The 14860-nt window shown below is 36.1% G+C and overlaps 1 protein-coding gene across 2 annotated transcripts; it reads left to right on the top strand.

The window, feature by feature from the left end:
* Window positions 1-2463: 2463 nt before the first annotated feature.
* LOC132298964 (uncharacterized) lies at window positions 2464-14637 on the top strand. 2 transcript variants are annotated; one of them, XM_059795355.1, is made up of 7 exons: window positions 2464-2811; window positions 9921-10016; window positions 11592-11666; window positions 12237-12314; window positions 12416-12552; window positions 13348-13444; window positions 14274-14637. In XM_059795355.1, exons 4-7 carry the CDS (start codon window positions 12266-12268, stop codon window positions 14471-14473), a joined length of 483 nt encoding a protein of 160 aa, XP_059651338.1. In that variant the 5' UTR covers window positions 2464-2811; window positions 9921-10016; window positions 11592-11666; window positions 12237-12265; the 3' UTR covers window positions 14474-14637. The 2 variants fall into 2 exon arrangements, with proteins under 2 accessions (XP_059651338.1, XP_059651336.1); XM_059795353.1 differs by lacking the exon at window positions 9921-10016.
* The last annotated feature ends 223 nt before the right edge of the window (window positions 14638-14860 follow it).

The raw sequence follows: 14860 nt of genomic DNA on the forward strand, positions 1-14860 counted from the left end.
GGAAGTTCTGCACTCAACCCTTTATCAATTCAAGAACTCTCAAGTTGGGAATTGACAAAAGAGTCTCACAGCTTGGTCTTCAAAAGTATTTCAAAATTGAAAGTTTTAATAAATTCAGCTGGGTTACTGAATATCTGCTTCAAGGCTCTACAAGACCACCTCCTCTCAGAGACAAGGCTTCTAAAGTCCCATACTTTAATACTATCATTAAATGTCAGGTTCAGAACTCTACTAGGCCACCTACTCTCAAAGACAAGCTGTTTCTTGATCTTTAAGTGTATCTTGCTGCTATGGTCATTTTTGAAGTTGGTTCAAGGGGTAAGCAGATGTATATTGGTGATTTGCAATTTCTAAAGATGCCTGAAACTACCACTTGAAACTGGTACTCATCTTCATAACTCAAACCTATAGTGTAGCAGGATTTTCTGGTTTACTCCTCTGAAATTGAATTTATTATGACATAATCATGCTACTTTGAATGTTCATCATCTAAGTATGACTTTTAATGATCTAAAGCTAATCAAGTTAACGTTTAGTCAAGAAAGTGACTATCTCAGGTTTTGTTATATTGAACCTGCTTGTTAGATTATGTTGAATTTCAAACCTGAAAGTTACAGTTGTTGATAATTATACCTGCTGTCAGCAGTTACCTTGTTGCCTTTTTGAGCATTACATTGTTGATTCATTTCCATTACATCATGTCCAAGCCTTGTACATGTGTAACTCATTAAGTTCAAGCTGAAGGATCCTTTGATTGAAGAGAATTTAACTGTTTCACCCTTAACCAGAAAGTAACAGCAGCAGCAGCAAAATGCACCTGCTGTAAACTACTATTTTGATACATTGTGAGCTGTTGTGTTGAGCCCTTGTTAATACATCGTGTACCAGCCATAAAACAAGTATAATTCATTCTCTTTATGCTATGTCAGTCTTTGGTTGTTGAGGATTTAAGTTCTCTTAAGGTAGTGGTTTGAAAAGGTTGCAAATCAGGTTTTTATCTCTAAAGTGACTGATAAAGCTTGCACTATGTCATAAATTGATGTTTAATTTACTCTATTTAACTGAGCAAGTGTATTTGGCCTATTAAAGAATGGGGGAGTGAAGTTTGAGCAGGTTCTTAAACTAGTTTACAGTTTTACCCTTAGAAGCTTAAAAGTTAGGGTTTGGTGAGATTAAGCCTACCTGGTGTGTTCAATGCTGTAACTTGTTGTCTAAATTGTTCTATACAATCTAGCAAGTGTATTTTGATGATACAAGGCTATGGGAGCCAAGAGCGAGCTTAAATTGAAGCCACATTGCAGAGTTGCCCTAAGAAGCCACAAAACTAAGGTCTATTAGGGTTTGAGCTCAAACTGTGATGATACTTTTGTACCTTGCTACTTATATTGATTTTTTCAACTGAGCAAGTGGATTCTACCTATTGAAGACTGAGAATATGGAAATTGGGGTGGTTCTAAAGCTAAATTACAAATTTATCCTTGAGAAGACTAATTTGGGGTTCTGAAGAAAACAAGGCTGTTTTGTTATCATATTATTGTACCTTGCTTATTTAATTGAGTTTATCTCTCAAGCAAGAGTATTCTATCTACACTAGTCTGTGAAAATCAAGGGTAAGCACATTTGGAAGCTGGTTCAAAGTTCTTAACTTAAAATCCTAATTCAAGCTGCCTATTATTGATAATCAACTCTGATATTGTACTTCAATTGCTGTTATTCCTTGACCCTTTTGACTTTCAAAGTCAAAAAGGGGGAGAATGCTAGGGTTTTGTCATTAAAAGGCAAAAGGGAGAGATTGTTGATCTAAGATGCCTATCTTGAGGTTTGCTCTTTTAATGTCAAAATGAAAGTAAAAAGGTTCAAAGAGAGTTGATAATGAAGCATTAATTTATTGGGTTTGATCAAGTGCAGTTTGACATATAATAGAGGTTTACACAATGAATTACAAGTTGATATAAGCTCACAGCTCACTAAATTATCATGGAAGTCACTGCAACTCTCTTTGTGCTTGAAAATACTGTGACATTACATGCAATCTGCCTACAGTGCTTAACAAGGGTATTTTGGTCTTTATTTCAATATCCATATTACATATGTCTGTGAAGTTACATTGTGTATGTGAGCTCAAATATTCAGTGTGACAGTCCTATTCAATGTGACAGCAATGTGTTTTTAGTGATCTGTCAAAAGGAATCTGCAAGGGTATTTATGTAATTCTGTGTGAAGCTACAAGGTCCTGACACGTGCACAGTGGTCCTGGAGTGAGAAACTATGGCCAGCTTTACATTTCTTGGAGCTCAAGATCAAAAAGGCTTTTCTGGTATACACATATATATATTGATATTGTTTGTTGATATATGCACTAAAAAAGGTGTGTTGTCAAGGGGTATAAAGGTACTATTACCTGTACAATGTCATATTTGCTTTTCTCACTGATTAGAAGACCTCAGCTCAATCCAATCCATTGGTTTTAGGGTTGTATCATCAATATAAAGGCAATGATATAGCAGCAGCTAGGTTTAAGGGCCTAAAATATACATTTTCAGTACTCTCTAGAGGCTGTTCTTGAGTGACACGAAAAGGGGAGCTAAATGAAAATTTATGAGTACTAATTCAACTATGTAAGCCCACTTTTATCTCAGAAATTGTTGTGTGGACATGACATCTTGAAGACTAACATAGAAACAGTGCTGCTAAGCCTTGTATGATGCTGTCAAGGCTGGATTAAGGTGTCCAAAATTGTTCCAGAGGTTCAAAGTGCTAGGAGAAGGTTAAAGCAAGTTTGATATACTTATTTACATCTACTAAACTCAGGTATTTGGCTAAACTTGCACAGAAAATAATTATGAGTTCATTCATCTCAGGTTCAGCCTACTTTCTGGTTTAGTCTTTTGATTTGTGTAGTAAATGATTATATCTTGCAATGAGTCAGAAGTTAATCATCCTAGCAAGTTCCTATAGTTGATCAAAGATTGTTGAAGTTCAGTAATTGCCAAAAATAGAACCAACTTGTTGTTTGGCCTTGTGAACCTAAGGAGTTAGGGTTTAAGGCTTATTTTCTGTGATTTGAACTGTGAAGATATGATACTATGCTGTCATTCATGAAATTATCATCTGAGCATGTGTATTATTATGAAATATAACTGAGAGTCTCGAGCACAAGACTGTATAGCAGTGAAATTACATTTCAGTCTTTTAGTGCAGAGTTTCTGCAGAAATAAACAGGTAGCAGGTTTTAAGGCTGTGATTGTTGAACTTGTTGATGTGATTAACCTCTTATCTTTTGTATGAAGATAAACCAAGCTAGTGAGAGTATTTTCCATGCCTGAGACATAGCAGAATACCACCTACACCCTTGGAGTAAAGGCATAACAGTAGCACCAAAACTGACCCTGCAATGAACTGTTTTGTTGCTGGTTTGATACTACATTGTCTAAATCTTGCCGTGTTAATTAAGGACACTTTCTGAGCAAGTGTATAATGATCTTATAAGAGTGTGAGAAGCTGAACAAACCTTCTGAAAAGTCAAATTTCCAGAATTGATCTTGAAATCAGGTTGCTACTGTCTTCAGTTTTAAATAGCCTGTTGTGTGCTGTCAATGACTGGAATTTGTATTGGACCTGTATAACTTGCTTAGTTCTTGAATCTCATATGTTGAGCAAGTGTAAAGTGAAGCTTAGGAGTAGAGATTGCTAAGGTTTGAACTGAACTAAGGGGTTACATTGCTGAGTATCTTTGTTGCTGCCTATTAAAGCTTATTTGCTGAACACAAACTGTTTTGGGGCTGACATTGTATTACCTTGCTGAGATCATTGAGGAAGATTTGTGTGCAAGTGTACTTTGGCAATAAAGAGCTTTGGAAGACAATTGCAGGCCATTCTTGGGGCTACATTGTGAAGTTAGGTCATTCCCCTTGATTTTAGAGTTTTTGCCTTTGGAAGCTATTGATGATCTACCTTGCTTCTCCAGTTGTGTGCTTTATTCAAGCAAGTTAGTGGTGTTGCAAAAAAAGCTGTGGAAACCTAGTTTGAGTTTACTTTAAAGCTGCATTATGATTTGACAGTGGTATCCTTCTTGTTGCAGAAAAGAAGAAGCTAGGGTTTCACTTCGTTTACTACTTAAGGATGTGTATTGAACTCTCATTTGTTGTAACAGCTTAAGTATATTGTTCCTATTGTATTGACACATTATTCCAATGTTTGTTTAGCTATTGAGAGCTTATTGGTCCAAGCAAGGGTGCTTAGGATAGGGGGAGTGCAGTGTGCACTAGGTGAGCTAGTGTGTGAGTATTGGTTGTGAAAACTAGTGTTTTTTCTTGTACAAGGGTGTGTGCAGAGAGTGAGATAGCTGAGTGTGTAACAAGGTACTCGCAGCTAGTGGAGGATTTATTGGCTAAGGCCAAGAACCAAGGTTTTTCCCTATTGAGAGGGTTTTCTTTGTAAACCTTGTACAGAGTTTTCCTTCAAAAACTCAAAGAAGCCAGCATGTCTCAGCACCAGCAACCCAGATACCTGAGAAAAGACAAAGGACAGAGGAGAGGTTCACACCTCCTCGTACTACATTAGCTTGGTTATTCCAAGAGAATAAAGCAAGATTCACCTCCCCTCAACCAATGAGGCAACCCCTGGAACAAAGGGACAAAAGCAAACACTGTGTCTACCATAGAGATTATGGGCATACAAATAATGATTACAGATCCCTCAAGCAACAGGTGGAAAATATGATAACCATAGGAGATCTAGCAGACTACCTCACACCAAAAAAGCAGACAAGGTCGAAGGAAATCAATCCTCGAAAAGTAAAAGGAAATCAAGTAAAGGTCATTCATGTGATACATAGGAGGTCAGAGGAAGACCAAGAGTCAGAAGAGGTGTAACGTTCCAGGTTAAGGGCAGCCCATAAACTAAGGAGGTTATCCTCAGTTAACACTATTGTTTCAGGAAGTATTAATATTCGGTTCGGAGATAGAAATCTATCCAGAGTTCAACTCCCCCACGAAGATTCACTTGTCATCAGTCTTCTGGTAGCAAATTGCATGATCAAAAGAGTTTTAGTAGACCCAGGTAGCAGCGCCAATTTTATAACAAAGACAGTCTTTGAACAATTAGAGATCCCATCATCTTTAATTCGGCCCACTTCTAGTCTATTGATGGGGTTCCATGGGACGAAGGTGGACCCCATTGGAGTAATCGATTTATCTGTCACTGCTTTGAAAAGGACATTGAAGGAAAACTTTGTTCTGATAGAAATTCATCCTTCCTACAATCTCATTATGGGAAGAGGTTGGATCTACCGAATGAATGGGACCCATCTACCCTTCATTAGGTAATGCGATTCTTATCCCTAGATGAAAAAGAGGTCATTAATATTTAGGGAGATCAAGTCACTGCAAAAGAGTGTTACATGCTGACATTGAATGAGGCAAAGAAGAGGGTCAAGCAGTCCAAGCCAGATGCGACCCCTGAAGATATTCCAAAATAACAATTACAGAGTCCTCTGCCCAAGTACTTGAAAGCAAAGGAGGAAACGAAAGCTACAAAACCTACCGAGGAATCTCTCGAAACCGTCGAAGTTGTCCTCGGCGACCCCCAGAAAATCACTCATATAGGTTCTTCCGCCACAGTCGAAGAGAAGGGAGTATTAATTGATGTCACCCGACGGAATATTGAGGCGTTTGCTTGGGATCATTCGGACATGCTAGGAATTAACCCTTCGATTTCATGCCATAGCCTGAAGGTGGATCTTTCATTCAAGCCAGTGAATCAAAGGCACAGAAAGTTCGCTCCTAAGCACAACCGAATCATTGCTGAAGAAGTAAGCAAGTTGTTTTAAGTAGGTTTCATTCGAGAAGTGCATTACCTACAATGGCTCTCGAACGTAGTGGTGGTTCAAAAGAATAATAGAAAATGGAGGGTTTGCATAAATTTCACCAATCTCAACAAGGCTTGCCCAAAGGATAGCTTTCCACTACCCAAGATATATCAGATGGTTGATGTTATCATTAGTTATGAGAGACTCATATTCCTTTATGCGAATTCTGAATATAATCAGATCCCTATGAATCCAGAAGATGAAGAGAAAACCTCCTTCATTACAGAGAAAGGAACTTATTACTGTTACAAAGTCATGCCTTTCGGACTTAAGAATGCTGGGGCCACTTACCAACATCTCATTAACAAGATCTTCAATGAGGTGCTTAGAAAAATGGTCGACGCCTACATCGATGACATGGTGGTTAAAAGTGTGAAGAAGAAGGATTATCCGAAGCACCTCCAGGACGTCTTTGACACTTTGAGAAAGTATAACATGAAGTTGAATCCTTCCAAGTGTTCCTTTGTGGTCTCTTCAGGGCAATCCTCAGCCATGTTGTCAACAAGAGAGGAATAAAAGTCAGCCCAGCTCAAGCTCAGGCCCTCATATAGAATCAGGAACCAAAAACTCACAGGGAAATACAGGTTCTAACCGGCCAAATCGCAGCTCTTAGCCGCTTCATATCCCGATTGTCTGATAAGTGTAAACCATTTTTTGATACCATAAGATCGAAGAACAAGGATTTATGGGGACCTCAGCAGCAGGAAGCACTCAATCGGTTAAAGTATTACATGGCTAAACCACCAATTTTGTTTGCTCCAAAGCCTGGTGAAGCACTCATCATGTACTTAGCCATTTCTAGTATAGCTACTAGTGCCGTACTAATCCGAGAAGAAGGGAAGAATCAGTACCCGATCTTTTACACAAGTAAGACGATGACAGATGCTAAAATAAGATATAACAAAACAGATAAGAGCATACTAGCCTTGGTATATGCAAAGAGAAAGCTAAGGCACTATTTCGAGTCTCATAGCATCGTGGTCCTTACCAACTACCCTATGCGAGCTATTATTTACAAGCCAGATTTATCTGGAAGAATCACTAAGTGGGCAATCGAACTCAGTTCCTTCCACATAGCTTATGAGCCAAAATTGTCACACAAAGGACATGCGTTAGCCGATTTTCTCTTAGAATATGAAGATAAGCCCGAAAAGGCAGAGCTTCCTGAACCATAATGGGAGTTTCGGGTAGATGGTTTCTCGAATCTAACCAGTGCAGGGGCTGGAATCGTTATTACAACACCTGAAGGGACCAAGCTACAGCAGTCAATCCGTTTGAATTTTCCTGCCACTAACAATGAAGCCGAGTATGAAGCCTTGCTCACCGGGCTTCGATTGGCGAACTATAACACCCCTAATTTTAAAAGGATAGTCTCGGTATTTTAATTAATGATTTTATTACATTTTTGTTTGATTGATTGAATTATTTGCGTATTTGTTTTATTTATTTAATTATTTAATTGATTTATGTGTTTATTTGTGTAATTATTTTATTTAATTATTTAATTACTTTATTTGTTGTCATTAATGTGTGCTTATGTGGAAATTCAATTAATTATTTTGTGGGATTAAATTGTTTTATTTGTCTAATGAAAGTGTTGAATTAAATGTTTTTATTTAGGGTTTTGTATATATGAAGTAGCCGACTTATAATTAGTTTGGTATTAGAATTAGGTTTCAATAGAAGCCTATATAAATATAACATTACGTCTGTTTGGGGTTTAGAAGCAACAAAACTGTGATACCCCTCGATTTTAGAGCCACGGGTGATCAAGTCCGGGCACAGATCCGGGAGATATCAACCAATTAATATGTAAACAAGTAGAATACAAAAGAATTAAAATAAAATAAAATAATAAACTGAAAAGAATTCTAAATGTAAAAATCCTCCACAATAAAAGTTTAGTAAAATTTAAACCTTCCAATTCGTATAACTCGGGAATCAATCTAGCGGACCCCTAATAATCCCAAATGATAAATAAATAAATTTACAGAACCAAAATCCAAAACTAAAATAAGAAAGAAGATCCTATGTAATCGAAAGAGTGAGTGTCTGTATCTGCATCAACACGATCAAGTTCTAAGTCTCGTACTGACGAATACCTGAAAAATAAGAGTAGGTCAGGCCCACATGCAAGTTCCATCCTACTACAATCCATACATAAACCCGATATGCAGATACATCCTAGATAGCTCGGTAATAAAATAGTCCATATAGATACAGATACACATTATAGGACACTCATTAACCTATAGTCATCACACCTGACCAGAAGGTAACACGCAAAACACACGTAGCGTAGTCATGCACACCTAGACCTACCAAGAAACGTCATTAGGTCCAGCTATCCATCCAAGACATTATACGCACCCTAACCGTGATCAGGAGACTCAAGCTCATATCACAATACCATAAAGATATGTATAAATCTTTCCTAATACAGAAAAATAAAACATACATCTGTTATGTCGTTCAACAGTTTTAGTTGATAGGACATGCATCCATGTTGGATTTAACTGTTTTAGTTAATCCATTCCGTATGTATGAAGAGGTAGGACTTAAACTTTTGATCTAATCTATCTCCGATATGCCACCATCCCATACCGTTGCATATAATGCATATGATCCAAAAATGATGCACACTCCAAATGAACATCAAGTATATATTCAGAAACCAACATAATAGAAATCAGATATTGATAAGATCCTATCATGCATCCAGTATATGATTATAATCATAAACCTCCATTTAAATTGCTAGAGTAAAGATACATAATTTAAACCAACCATGTCCATCCAATTGACAAAGCAACAATTATAATCGTTCATCAATTTAAAATCCATAGCATGTTATAATGATAATCAGCGGTAGCAACTGAGCATATCAAAACAAAATCCCAAAGATACTTTCATACTAGTTCATTAATTTTACTAAATAAGGCTAATAGTTTAAACCCTCCACAATCCTTAACAGCATGCAACTTATTATATAAATTTCATGATGTTCATTAAATTCTCAATTGTGAATCTAAAGCAAGATATATTGATGCTCAAAAGTATATACTGAGCACCTCCACTCCAATCCTAAAATACATTCCTATTAGTCCGTTTAATTTATTACGATGACCATTAGAAATAAACTTCCATATTCCGTGACTACATGCAACTATCATAAACTTTCAGGGAGTCCATTAACAGAGTAAAAACCACCCTTCCTGGCCTTCATTAAGTTATATGTATATATATTCATATAACATCCCATAAATAATTTAGTACCAGTCCGTTTAAGTTGTTAAAACAAACTTAGCAAATTGAACCTTCCTCCTTCCTTGACAGCATGCCTATTATATGCTTATGTTTCATGATACCCCTTAAGATTAGCACCTTAGCATAAACCAACTATTTTAAGGTTTTAATAGATTAATTTTTAAACATTTAAAACCCCTTCACTTTTCAAAAACTACATTTAAGCCCCTGTAATCAGAAAAATGTTGCAAAACAACCCGTCAGGTTTTTGTTTTCAAGGGAGCCGGTTCCCCCTTCATGGGAGCTGGCTTTTAGGCTTCAAGAGCCAACTCTCCCTCATAGAGAGCTAGCTCCCTCACATAGGGAGCTGGCTCTCTCTCCCTGAGAGCCTGCTCCTCCGTCTTTCTCTCCTTGAAAGCCTGCTCCTCCGTCTTTGGTCTTCTTCTTCGCTTCTGGCAAAGTCTAAGTCCCTGTCCCTATTTTTTCTTAATTCCTAGGGTTTAATTAAGTCCCAACAGTCCTAAAAACTTCTCATATTCCAACAAGCATTGCTTAACAAAAATTTAAAGCCGAATCAAAAACAGTTTATAAGAAACCATTACAGTTGCAGTTTAAACAAAGGCCTAAAAACTTCTTACAGTTTTAATTTATCATGCAATACTCATCCGTTTTAAAGTTTAATTTACTTCCTGGATGATAAGTGCTTAAATGTTGCACATTTCAGCACCTAAACTAGGATATTTTAGTCATTGCATCTATCTTATTTTCATATTTTAGTTCTAATTTATGTTTTTGTCAATTTCAGGTCAATAAGGTTCAAACAGACTAATTTTGGTTCACTAAAGCCTTTTTGGAGTCAAGTAAAAACATTCAGAAAAAGTTCAGAAAGTGGCAAAAATAGGTTACAGCCCATTGCTCGTATAGTGTGTTTATTCTTCAAAAGTAGTCAATCTCGGGCCTTTGATAATGTTCCCAAAGATGAAGAAGCAAACCAATTAGCTCGGGGCCAAAATGGAACTAAATAAGGTTTAAAAGAAATTTCCAACTCTGGGGGATCGATCCCCCACTATTCACAGAACTAAAAACGCCCTTGGGGGATCGATCCCTAAGGTTGTGGGATCAATCCCCCAGGCCCTGACAGTATTACGAAATTTTGTCTTTTGGGCTTATTTGTTTGTAACTTATGGGCTTTAATAATGTTTGTTACTTAAGGGAAACAAGCCCATTATTTTTAGGGTTAGTTTTTCATTAGTTTTGAAAGAGTTTTATTTTATTTTTTTATTAAGAAGTTTTATTTTTGAGTCGGTATCAATAAATTCTCTCTGGAAAAACACGTAGAAGAGGAAAAAGGAAGAACAGGCTACGGTTAGGAAGAAAAAGCTCAGAGATGATGAATCCAAGGATGGAGATTGTTCTGTCTTCAACTCAATCAACCATGAGTGGCTGATTCTTCTACTTAGGGTTGGATAAACCCTAAGCATGTAACCTATCCTCTCTTTTTATACTTTTTGGGGATTTATATGTAATTATTGTATAGGCTTGAAATATATGAATCAATTCTTCCAAATGTTTATTTGTCTTAATCATATGTTGCTTTATGTGTGGTTGATGAATAAACAAGCTTTACACTTGAATTCTTTGTAAATTGATTCTTGTGATGTCTATACATGGTGATATTTTAGCTGTAGGTTAATTTCTTGTTTAATTAGTTAATCTCATGTTTAGTTAGTTTAATTTAAGGTTAATTAGTTAAATTGCAATTTAATTCCTAGTAAGTAAATCATCCATGCCTGTGTTTGAATTCCATACTTATTGTCACAAATACATTATCTTCTAGATTAATGTAGGCTAGAATTGTAACTTGAATTGATGGACCATTCTTTGGATAGGTGAATTGATTTACACTTAGTTAATTGTCATTAAGTAAATGATTCAAGCTTTAAATTAATGTTTCATACTTTTCATTGCAATTGTTAGCCATATTTAGATTATACATTTTATTTCCCCAATTAGTTGAAAGTTAGTGAGTTAGGGAATGTGCTTAATGGTGAATTCTACACCCTAAGTCTCTTTCTAAACTTTTAAACTTCATTATTTTAGTGCAATCATTTAGCTTACAATTAGTCTAATCACAAAACCAAACCTTTTTGGCAATCACATAAGTACTAAAGTAGAATTCAATTCTGAAAAACCTATAATTGTTTAGATCTCTTGGGACGATCCCTGCTCACTACTCCATAATATAAATGTTTAGTTGTTTTACAAATTTTAAATTATGGTATCCACTTGACATTATTTCTAAACCTAAAGTGTTGTGCATTATTTCGTGCACACGCTCGGTCGCACCATAGTTTTAGCGCCGTTGCTAGGGATCTAACGGTTTTAAAGAATTAAATTAAACATTAGTTCTTTGTTGATTGTTTACTTTTAAGTCATTTTAATTTTTTTTTATTTTCTCATTTGATTTGTCAATTAGGTACTTGAAGCAAAGTGGAGCAAACGCTGGACCTTGAAGCAATTAAAAAAAATTGAAGTTGCTTAAGGACCATTTGTAAGTTTCTCTTTAATTTTTGTGCTTAATTGTTTACTGTCTTGCATGTTTTGGACAGCCCAAGTGGAGGCTTAATTTGAATTATTTTATTTTTAAGTCCAAGCATACCTTCTTGTAGAAGGCATCGGCCGGTGTGAAGGCAAATATTTATTTTAAGTGCATTGATATTATTGAGGAGTTTGGGAACATTGTATGTGAAGGTTAAAAAATTGAAATGTTGGTGTGTTGACTAATTCTAGTGCATGCATGGTCGTAGATCACTTAATCGTCCTTTTGCTGTAAATCAAAATCTTGAAGTTCCCTTCGACATTTAAGAGGTAGTACTAGGGATAGTCATCCTAATTTTTCAAAATTTGATTTTTCATCACCTTTAACGGAAGACCCAATAGATCATGATCTATATAGATTTGCTTTCATTTTTGTTGTCTTATTTGGTTTGCTGTCAAATATGTAAGTGGCCAACTCTTGATCAGATCTTTTGGTGTCCTCTGTTTGTTGTCACAGAAATTGTGCTTTAGACTTTGATCAATCTTGATCAGATCTTTTGGTGTCCTCTGTTTGTTGTCACAGAAATTGTGCTTTAGACTTTGATCAACCCGATGATAACTCTTTATCACAACGCCATCGAGAAAATCTTATCTGTTCCAGGTATCAAGAAAATCTTACCATTAAATCTTCAAACTTTTTGGGCAACTACTTGTGCAAATGGAGGAGTATTATGTAACTTTTTCTGTTTGGGAGCTGCGTAGAATTTTTTGAAGCCATTGTTGAACCCGGTGATGATGAAATAACAGTTATTGGAAAGTGCCATCCTGTAGAAATAGTGAGGAAATTGGGAAAATATTGGCATACAGAGCTAATCTCAGTCGAAAATGGAGACAAGAAGGTTTGTTTTTTTACACTTCGTCCAAAATTTGTTAACTAATTCATATATACAAAGAGCTTACCTTATTTATAGAAGAGGGAATCAATACATTTGGTGGATTGATTATTTTCTCACAATTGTGTTTAGTTTACAACTTCATTGAAGTTCATTATTCATATATAAGATATTCAATTGCTTTACTTCTTTTATTGATTAAGAATGTTTTATTAAGAATAGATCTTTCCTGATTATTTACAATAGCTCACATTGTTCTAATTAGTAATTAACCATACATTTCTGTGTTCTTAGAGTTAAATATTGCTTCGAGAAAATTCGGTGAGAAGCATCTCTAATGGTAGTGTTGGTGATGGCATTATATATATTTGTAGTAGGTGGATTATGTGGGAATGGCTGAGGACTGATTCACGCTCACAGTTCATCAGAATGTTTCGGAAAAATAAGAGGGTTGAGTGGAAGGGGAGAGGATGAGAGGATAGGACAAGGGCCTTGATGGGCTTCACGTCAGAGCATTGTGCTAAATTCAGAACGTTTGATCAAATTTGTTGCGATTCGAGAAGACTCATTTTCAATTGGAAAAGACTGAATAATCAAAACCTTAATAGCCTTAACTGGTTGCTCGTGTTGCTTTTCGGATAAATTCATTGTTTTTGGGCCCTAAATTTGCATTTTTCAGTCCTATTTTACATAAATTCAACAAGAGCAGATTCATTCATTCATTCATTCATTAATAATAATTCAGAATTTCTTGCTTAAAGTGTGTGGATTCAAAGTTAATTTCTTGTTCATTGTTCATAGCTTCCGACACCACCATTTCGCCTGAAGATGGTCATCAAATTATCTGCGGATGGTAAGGCTCGCTCCACAGCTTTGAAGATTGCAGTTGGTATATCAGGTAAATTTTTTTATTTTTTATTTTATAACTCCATATTTCAAACAACCCGTCAGCTTCCTGTTTGTGCTAACTCGCCTCCTCGTTCCCATTAGCCATCTCACCCTCACGAGGTGGGGAATCGAGATGAATAACCGAGTCATTCTGCTGGGGCCCAACATCAGCAGTGACTATGGGAGATACTATAGTTGACGAAGGAAGAGCGATTAGAGGCTGAACGGTAGAAGGAGCTAACCCAATTCATTCATTTGACTAGTAATCCCGTAGGAAAACATATTTGTTCATTCAATTCCACCTTATTATTTCTAAAATCAACCTTACACTTTTCTTCTTCTAGAATAGATATATAATACATGTACGCGATTATAGTCTAACATTACGTTATCGTAGTCTAACGTTACAATGTCGCCTTTTAAAGTAGACTTCCAAATCATTTCCAGTGATAACAATATCATCAACATATACAATAAGGGTAATGGTGCAGCCCTGATGCTTCTTGATGAAGAGAGTATGATCTGCTTGACTCCTGACTCTGTATGTAACCTACTCTTTTCACAGCAGTGCTGAACCTCTTAAACCAAGTACGTGGCGACTGCTTTAACCCATACAAAGCTTTATTTAGCAATATTGTCATGAACAAATTCTTAATTTCAAACTTTTCTGACTTAAAATTTTCAAAAATTGAAAGGAAGATATCCTTGATCTGCTATGATCTTAAACAGTTAATCAATAATCATCCAGGTCCTAAATAGCTTTAAGGTACTGTATGCTTTGGGGGTTTGTATTGTTATATGATATATATATATAAACTACGCATATGTATGAATTGCAGGAGTGGATTTCGTAGGTTTGCACGGGGATTGCAAGGATCACATGGTGGTTATTGGAGTCGGGGAGGATGCGATTGGGCTCGTGACATGGCTGAGGAAGAGTAAGAAACTGGGCTACGCCGAGCTGATAAGTATAGTTGGACTGAGCTCTCCAAAAAAAAAAAAGTATAGTTGGACTGAAATAAGGTGCGAAGAAAGCTAGAAGGAAATTTAAGTGCCTCAATCTAGTTTCTTTCTTTACAGCAAAAGGTTGATGGTTTACAATCTGGAAAATTTGTTAAATTTTCGTCATTAGTGTTCAACACTTGTTTTTGGAGATTATTGTTTCAAAATTTTCAATTTAACTGCCCTCGTCACTTCAGCGTAGTTGCTTTGTTGTAAAATTTTCGAGAATTTCCTTTTAAATTTCTTCTCCATTTGGTTTCTGATTAATTAAAATGCTATACAAAATAAAAGAGAGCTCAAAAATGGCTTTCTTGCCTGGGTCGAAGGATGTAGTTTTCTTGAGCTAATAGCTATTACTATTTTTATCTTTGTATGTAAAACTAATCTGGAGAATACTTTTTATGTAATAATGATGGGAGAGTTG

The sequence above is a fragment of the Cornus florida genome, unplaced genomic scaffold, assembly GCF_030987335.1.
Source record: "Cornus florida cultivar Cherokee Brave unplaced genomic scaffold, ASM3098733v1 CherokeeBrave_3.0.0_Hap2_Chr03, whole genome shotgun sequence".
NCBI lineage: Eukaryota > Viridiplantae > Streptophyta > Magnoliopsida > Cornales > Cornaceae > Cornus > Cornus florida.

Bases quoted from the DNA above. Each gene is read 5' to 3' on its own strand.
- LOC132298964 (XM_059795355.1), top strand. From the start codon at position 12,266: ATGATAACTCTTTATCACAACGCCATCGAGAAAATCTTATCTGTTCCA. The intron at 12,315-12,415 runs GTATCAAGAAAA...GGAGCTGCGTAG, and splicing joins GAAAATCTTATCTGTTCCAG to AATTTTTTGAAGCCATTGTT. The intron at 13,445-14,273 runs GTAAATTTTTTT...TATGAATTGCAG, and splicing joins GATTGCAGTTGGTATATCAG to GAGTGGATTTCGTAGGTTTG.